General features: G+C 46.5%; 2 protein-coding genes across 2 annotated transcripts; both read left to right on the top strand.

The window, feature by feature from the left end:
* Positions 1-2,631: 2,631 nt before the first annotated feature.
* LOC107277053 (expansin-A15-like) lies at positions 2,632-4,098 on the top strand. The gene is made up of 3 exons (NM_001425694.1): positions 2,632-2,928; positions 3,018-3,339; positions 3,476-4,098. The coding sequence occupies exons 1-3, from the start codon at positions 2,781-2,783 to the stop codon at positions 3,786-3,788; spliced, it is 783 nt and encodes a 260-aa protein (NP_001412623.1). The 5' UTR covers positions 2,632-2,780; the 3' UTR covers positions 3,789-4,098.
* A 1,363-nt stretch (positions 4,099-5,461) lies between these two features.
* On the top strand, positions 5,462-6,705 carry LOC107276362 (expansin-A25-like). The gene is made up of 3 exons (NM_001425695.1): positions 5,462-5,675; positions 5,787-6,108; positions 6,343-6,705. The coding sequence occupies exons 1-3, from the start codon at positions 5,543-5,545 to the stop codon at positions 6,653-6,655; spliced, it is 768 nt and encodes a 255-aa protein (NP_001412624.1). The 5' UTR covers positions 5,462-5,542; the 3' UTR covers positions 6,656-6,705.
* Positions 6,706-8,045: the final 1,340 nt, after the last annotated feature.

Here is an 8,045-nt window from a genome sequence, read left to right as displayed (position 1 = left end):
TGACAGATGATGGGCTTGTTTGATTCATTACCCTACTAATTCATTGGTAGTGTCAAAGTCTAGGTAAACTTTGGCACTACCAAAATATTGGTAGGATAAAATTATTTAGCAATCATTTAGATTGTTACCGATATAAAGCCAAATTCTTATTGTATAAGGAAGAAGCTTCTAAAATATGACCAAATAAGATAGGGGGCACTGTTAAATATTTGGCTCAATCAAAACTAACGCATACTATTCAATTTGCAATTTGCCTATAAATTGGTAGTGCATATTTTTAGTATCAAAACAAAACGGCCCGATGAACAGCCGCGGCGAGGACGGCTAATGTCAGCAGCAAAGCGTGCCGGCACCTGTGCCATTGGCCGTGCCGGAGGTACGGCATAGCATGCCCGTGTCCTGCACTCCTGCTCCAGTCTCCTCCCTCCTTGAGTTCCATCTATTAACACTCCACTGAACATGCACTCATGCTTCACATTGCTCTGCAGAAGGGGACATCACTATTCCTGTAATCTGAGACAAAAGGCAAGCGCGCCCTATGGGTCGGATTGGAGAGTTTTCTGTCAGCGGCAGGCTGAAGTAGCTTTTTGAGTCCAATATGCCATTTCATTTTTCAAAATTTTGGCACACGAACTAAAAGTGAAATGCTTGTCAGTGGTGGACAGCAACTGCAGGTGACTGACAGTTCGTTTCTCTTTTTCTTTTTTTGAGACAAATAGAATTCAGTACACAGGTGATGATGTGCAGTTTCAGGGTGTGTTTAGTTCACACTAAAATTGGAAGTTTGCTTTGAAATTAGAACTATGTGACAGAAAAGTTAAAAATTTGTGTGTGTAGGAAAGTTTTGATGTGATAGAAAAGTTAAAAATTTAAAGAAAAAGTTGGGAACTAAACTAGGCCTCCGTCAAACAACCGTTCTGAGCTTGTGATAGTCAAGTCAGATAACAAGTAAACCATAGACTTAAGGAGACTAAAACAGAGAGAAAAAAAAAGAAATGTTTGTCGAGGCTTTTTTTTTTGAATAATCATAGGAGAGAGGTTCCCCACCTAAATCTTCCATTTCTCTTTTCTTTTTTTAGAGAACGATATTTTTTATCCAGCCTCTACATCCAACTGGATATATACGGCCATTGAAATAGAAAACTTTGCCCCGCAAATAACCCAATCTCTTAAATTCGCTCCTATGGAGATATAAACTCAGAACCTTGAGGTACTACACGTGTAGCCACATCGAACAAAACCGAAGTCAAAACCACTGAGTGACCTAGTTTGTACTGGTTTTGTAAGTTGGGGGATGCGCTATATCCGGTTTTACGGTTGGAGGACGATTTTGTAACTCGATGACAAGTTGAGCGACCTTCAGTGTACTTTTCCCAACTCCGAACCCCTGAGGCCCGAGCCATGTTCTTACTGGGCCCGAACGGGATTGCTGCCAATCTGCGGCCCGTTGAAGTTGGGCCTGAGCGGGACTGTCACCAACGTACGGCCCAGTTCGGTCAGAACGGAATTTCAGTGTTCGAACGAGCCGTATTAGTTGGGACGGGAAGACACTGCGACCCATGTGAATTGGGCTTCACGTGACGGCCGATGTAATCATCTGGGCCTTTCGGCTGCCTAACCCGGCGAGGACGGAGATATTTTACCCTTTTTATTATTTTTTTTAAAACTTTTTAATTTCAAAAATAAATCATCAGAAACTTATTTTAAGATCTAAATCTCTTAGCCATGGTAATTCACATGATATGACAAAACAACACTGTCACATCACCCATAACGAACGTGACAGTTTTATCCTGCCACACCGATTAAGGAGACTTGGCAAGACAAATGTTGCCATGTGTCAATGTCGTTAGCTAATTAAACGATATATATTTAAGTTTTTGAAATGGATAATTTTAAAATTAAAAGTTAAAAAGTTAGGAAAAAGTAAATAGAAAATCTGCGGCCTATTCAGATTATAGCCAAAATAAATCTTACCAAATTTTGGCAAGATAGCAATATTACCAAAATTTTGGTAGGATTTCTTATGTATTTACTAAATTCGGCAACAAACTAAACGTACCATTTTTTTAGCAACTTTATCAAAAAATAGTATAGTTAAAAATGACATCAATCTGGTTACTGTATGTGAACGCTGCCGGCGACTTCTGCAAATCCGGTGAGTTGATAATTGATAATTCACCATCTTCTCGCCATATCCGTGTGACAGCGCACTTGGATTCTTCCTGCGCCCGGCTTGCCGCTCTCCCTCATGTGAGCAAGTACCATAGCTGCCGCTTGCTTGCCTCTCATATCTCACCAAATCCTTCCATGGCGTGTCAACTCTGTCAACTAAACAATTCACAAGATAGCCGGTTTAAGAAGCGTAAATAGTTCCAGCTAATCATTCCCCTTGCCCTTGGGTGAGCTGAGCATGCAGCAGCAGAGAACATGCGGAAGTGGCAGCGTGATCAGCTTAATTACGGATCGAATATAAGACGCGTAGCTGCAGATCGATCTGGTGGAGAGAAATGAGAGAATCTTCTTCTTCGTTTGCATGTTAGTGTGCCTGCAAAGAAGCTACGAAGAAACAAGGAGATCACCGATCTGACGACGCAATTAATTGGAGCTGAGTGTGTGCAGTGTACGTACATGCGCCATTCGCGCTGCAGCGCAGGCAAAAATTCCATGCCGGTGATCCCGCTCCTATTTAAGATCACTCGCATTTCTTCATAGTTACTACTACCACTGTCACTAACTACATTGCAGCAACTCGGCGAGCTAGTCCACCTGCAAGATTCATGGCGATGTGGAAGAAGAAGAAGACACCGAGCATTCTGCCGCTCGTCGTTGTCATCGCCGCGGCGTCGCTCATCGCGCCGACGACGGCAGGCTGGTCCAGTGGCACGGCCACGTTCTACGGCGGCAGCGACGCCTCCGGGACGATGGGTACGTATACGCATTGGCGCACCAGTAAGTAGGTACAGTTTCAGAGTCGTCGTTAGCTAACAGAGGCCAGGTGAGGTGACCACGCACAGGTGGGGCGTGTGGGTACGGGAACCTGTACTGGTCGGGGTACGGGACGAACACGGCGGCGCTGAGCTCGGCGCTGTTCAACGACGGCGCGTCGTGCGGGCAGTGCTACCAGATCGCGTGCGACCACCAGGCCGAGCCGCGGTGGTGCCTGCAGGGGAGGACGGTGACCATCACCGGGACCAACCTGTGCCCGCCCAACTACGCCCTCTCCAGCAACGACGGCGGCTGGTGCAACCCGCCTCGCACGCACTTCGACATGGCCGAGCCCGCCTGGCTCCAGATCGGCATCTACAAGGCCGGTATCGTGCCGGTGCTGTACCAGAGGTACGTATACTACAATAATATTGGACGGTTTGACTCTCCATGTCCATGATAATTAAGTCAAACCAATGCCATTAACTATTCACTAATTAATCATCATTACTACGTACGATCTGTGATTCTTTGTGGACGTATGTAGGGTGCCGTGCGTGAAGCAGGGAGGGGTTCGGTTCACCATGGGAGGGTTCAACTACTTCGAGCTGGTGCTGATCTCGAACGTGGCCGGGAGCGGGTCGATCCAGTCGGTGTGGGTGAAGGGGCCGAACACCGACAGGATGCCCCTGAGCAGGAACTGGGGCGCGAACTGGCAGTCGCACGCCGGCCTCGTCGGCCAGACGCTCACCTTCGGCGTCACCTCCACCGGCGGCCAGACCCTCGTCTTCCAGAACATCGTGCCGGCGTGGTGGAAGTTCGGCCAGTCATTCTCCTCCAACCTCCAGTTTTCCTACTAACAGGCACACTACAACGGCATGCAGAGCAAGATCAGTATAATAAGGCTGCAGATTGAAGAAGCTTACATAGTGGGGAAAGAGCATGCACCAGGAGAGAGCTAGTGAAGACTAGTAGCCTATGTAATGTGTATAGTAGTAGTAGTACTACGCAGGTCCATTCATGGCAAGGCAGGTCGAACTAGTAATCTCACTCGAGGTTTGTGACCGATCTATCATTCGTTCTGTACGTAGATGATGTTAAAACTACATTCTTGATGTACATTGTTCCCACCGGGAAATGAAATTATATGCTGAGTTTCATGAGTTACTACTTACTGGCGGCTACCAGTCATTTCTACCGTGATATAAATCAGGGTCTCATTTGGAATGCGGAAATTTTCCTGCTGACTCCTGAGAAACTTTTATGTTTACACGGAAGACACGATCATGGCTACACCAAATGGCGATTAGTCCTCACCACTTTGTCTTACACTGACACTGTTATTGTCTACTTGGATGCCACAAAATGCTTTGATCCGCTAATTGCCAGTGTCCAAAGCAAAAGGTGCTGATTTCTTCTAGCTCCAGCGCCTTTCTGTAATCTAGCTGAACTCGGTGTATGTCCTTGTAACCCTCTTTCTGACGATCTTGACATCAAGACCGGCAACCTGCCACCAAAAACTTTTTGAGGAATCATTTCAATAATTCAAAAACAGGGAACATTAAGAATCATTTAGTGGTTTGCAGTGGGGAAGGGAAGAAGGAAAGTCTAAGGACTCTACCACTAAGAGAACTGGCAGTGGAATTTACTGGATATGAATGATAAATCCTACGAACACAGACAAGCTCATGCATGCCAACACAACTACACACAAGTACCCCGTATGCAAGTTTGCAACTAGTTCCTGCAGAGGCATCTATCGTAGCATATGATGCGTCTTTGCCCAAAGAAAGAAAAACATTTTTCGTACGCCTGATGGTTTAATTCAAAGGGAGAGCAAATAGAAGTCAGTATAATAGTGCACAACTTGACAGCATTTTTCCTGCTTAAAAATGTAATCAATTTCAACGCCGTACCGCGCGCGGTACCGGTGGCTAATTAAATCTGCTGACTCTTTTAGTCAGCTTTTTCCAAATGATTAGACATCTAAGTAGGCGCTGAGTTAATAATCAATCTGATCAGTTGTTTATCCACCTCCTAGCTATCTTCCATGTGCTGACAGTGCTGGCCCCCTCATGGCCTCATGTGGCTCAGAGTTTCTTTCCTACCAAGAATTTGCAAATTCCACATAGATGCTGATAAGCCATGGCATGCATGCACAGTTCATTCCAAATTATATTTTTGTCCATAGATTATCAGACTAATATCTAAGTAGATCCATTTTATGCCGGCAAGTACGGATTACTGAACATGCAAGGTACATGCATGAAATGTATTATTTTCCAGGTCATGATTATCAGGAGAAAATGCTAAGCCGTGCTGATGATGATGCCCAGCTTGCAGGTTTACAGCGTATCAATCACCTGATTGAACGCGCAATTCCATCTCCAGGGTTCGGCTTACATTTTCCTTGCATGCATGTGAGCCTAGCTTGCACTGCTGACTGAGATATCGCCGGCATGTTCTCTGCAATTCCCTGCTCTGATCTGACCATAATTCTCATTCCTGCTCTTATATAACCCCCTCCACGTTCACTGCAAAACCATCAGAAAATTCAGAACCTCGGTAACCTCCTGATCAGTGTTCGATTCTCTGCTCTATCGTCTCGACGGAGATGGAGTACGCGATCTTATTCGCCACGTCGTTGGTGATCACCGTGCTAGCAGCATCCGGCTTCGCGCCGGCGCATGGCTGGAACAAAGGGACGGCGACGTTCTACGGCGGCGCCGACGCCTCCGGCACGATGGGTACGTAAGAAAACCTTTGGTGCTCTATCAACTACGGAGTGCTACGAATCTGTCATTGCGTTGTCAGTGTTTCTCACGGAGACCTGCTGCTGTGTGACTCTGTGTGTTCAGGTGGCGCGTGCGGGTACGGGAACCTGTACACGGCGGGGTACGGGACGAACACGGCGGCGCTGAGCTCGGTGCTGTTCAACGACGGGTGGTCGTGCGGGCAGTGCTACCTGATCATGTGCGACGCCGCCGCGACGCCGCAGTGGTGCAGGGCGGGCGCCGCGGTGACCATCACGGCCACCAACCTGTGCCCGCCCAACTGGGCTCTCCCCAGCAACAGCGGCGGCTGGTGCAACCCGCCCCGCCCTCACTTCGACATGGCCGAGCCCGCCTGGCTCCAGATCGGCATCTACAAGGCCGGCATCATCCCCGTCCTCTACCAACAGTAAGTACTTACAGTGTATTACAACTAGTAGTAATCCGTAATTACTGCTCTTAAGTACATTCTAACATGTTAATTTCAAACGGATGAACGGTTGCTTTAAAATATCAAATAAATCTATTTCTAAAGTTTGTAATAATAAAAAATCAATTAATCATACGCTAATAACTTTCTCATTTTGTGTGCACTAACTTTATCTTCGTCGATCTTAAACACCTATACCTAATTGATGTGTAGGGTGAAGTGCTGGAGGCAGGGAGGGATCAGGTTCACGATGGGAGGGTTCAACTTCTTCGAGCTGGTGCTGGTGTCGAACGTGGCGGGGAGCGGGTCGGTGAGGTCGGTGTCGGTGAAGGGGGGAAGCACGGGGTGGATCACGCTGAACCGGAACTGGGGCGCCAACTGGCAGTGCAACTCGGGGCTCGTCGGCCAGGCGCTCTCCTTCGCCGTCACATCCACCGGCGGCCAGACGCTCTACATCTACAACGTCGTGCCCAGCTGGTGGAGCTTCGGCATGACATTCACCAGCAACCAGCAGTTCAGTTATTAGCAGGGAGAGGAATTTGTTCGTCTGCATGATCTCAAGCTGGGAAATTAATTTGTTAGTACTTTTTTTGGATTAATTGTACATGTATGTACATCTTGAATTCGTCAAATATATTAATTATTTGAACTCAGCAGTGTCTTGACTCTTGATTAGCAGCTAACATGCATGGCTACCCAACAGCTAATACAAATCTGAAGAAATGTGAACATGCTAGAAGTTATATATGGATCGGAGTATTTCTCCTGTACTGTTACTCTATACTTCTACTCTACAAGACTACAAGAGGAGAGGACTGCTGTTACGTACAGGGTGCTATTAATCACTCTGTCGGTTATCAGGCTATCAGCAGTTGACCACGCGATTCTGAGAAATTTTGCCCAACTTGGGAGAGAAACACACGAGACCTGCTCACGGGCCTCATCGCGGCTTGAATTGAACGGTCGATGGCCGCGCCGGTGCCAGAGGCAGCCACGCGATACGGCAGCCGCACCGGCACCGGCACCGGCAAACTGTCGTTGCGTATGTGTACAGGACAGTAGACACCCGTCGTCTTCGGCCCGGCAACTACGACGCCTGCGGACGCCGCTTTCCGCCTAGAGCGAGGTTTTGTTTTTCTCTATTCTCCCAATGGTTTCTTCGGATGAAAATCACATTTTTCTTTTCGAACGCGCAAAAAAGATTGCACGTCAATATATTAGAAAAAAGTGAAAACTACATCGTGGATTTTAGGATAGGCAAACAGCGATAGTCTTGGCGTCATTTAGAATACCCATTCCGGATGTTGAGTGCTTGTTTTTATTTTTCAGCATCAGGATCAGACGTAAACGCTTAGTGTGACTGTCCTTTTCTGTTTTCTAACTTATATTTTTTATGCTATATCAATAAAAACGTCGTACTATTTTATATTTTGTGCATGTTGTCTCGAAAAAAATAGACCCGTCGCCACTAGGGAAATGTGGCAGGTTGGGACGTTGGGTTTGTGCCGTCCATATCCAAGTTTAGCAAGTAGTGCTACCTATGCTGCGTGTACATATGTACCACGTTTTTGCATGTTTTTTTTTTTTTGAACGGGCGTTTTTGCATGTTAACATGTGCTATTGTTAACATGCAGTGTCATATGGGCTACATGTGATTTATGGCCCATGGTTATGCTGCAGATTTCCAGCCTTGGGCTTCTCTCACGGGCCAGACACTCAGGCAGGCTTTCAGCCCAAATCTACACAGAAAAACTCGCACCAAAGCAACTCGCTAGTTTAGAGATCACGAGATAGCTTGGAACTTAAAAGAGGCATTGTTCACGAGATAGCATGGAACTTGAATGGTTTCATTCTGTGATGTCAAAAAGTAGCTATTCCCTTATATGCTACTTGATAAAATTTTCATTATTTTTTAT

The sequence above is a fragment of the Oryza sativa genome, chromosome 3 (assembly GCF_034140825.1).
Source record: "Oryza sativa Japonica Group chromosome 3, ASM3414082v1".
Lineage (NCBI taxonomy): Eukaryota > Viridiplantae > Streptophyta > Magnoliopsida > Poales > Poaceae > Oryza > Oryza sativa.
Note: the sequence above shows the minus strand (reverse complement) of the source record. Positions and strands in the feature narration are given on the sequence as shown.

Coding starts and splice junctions, on each gene's coding strand:
- LOC107277053 (NM_001425694.1), top strand. CDS start 2,781: ATGGCGATGTGGAAGAAGAAGAAGACACCGAGCATTCTGCCGCTCGTC. Junction 2,929..3,017: donor CGACGCCTCCGGGACGATGG/GTACGTATACGC, acceptor GACCACGCACAG/GTGGGGCGTGTGGGTACGGG. Junction 3,340..3,475: donor GTGCCGGTGCTGTACCAGAG/GTACGTATACTA, acceptor GGACGTATGTAG/GGTGCCGTGCGTGAAGCAGG.
- LOC107276362 (NM_001425695.1), top strand. CDS start 5,543: ATGGAGTACGCGATCTTATTCGCCACGTCGTTGGTGATCACCGTGCTA. Junction 5,676..5,786: donor CGACGCCTCCGGCACGATGG/GTACGTAAGAAA, acceptor CTGTGTGTTCAG/GTGGCGCGTGCGGGTACGGG. Junction 6,109..6,342: donor ATCCCCGTCCTCTACCAACA/GTAAGTACTTAC, acceptor ATTGATGTGTAG/GGTGAAGTGCTGGAGGCAGG.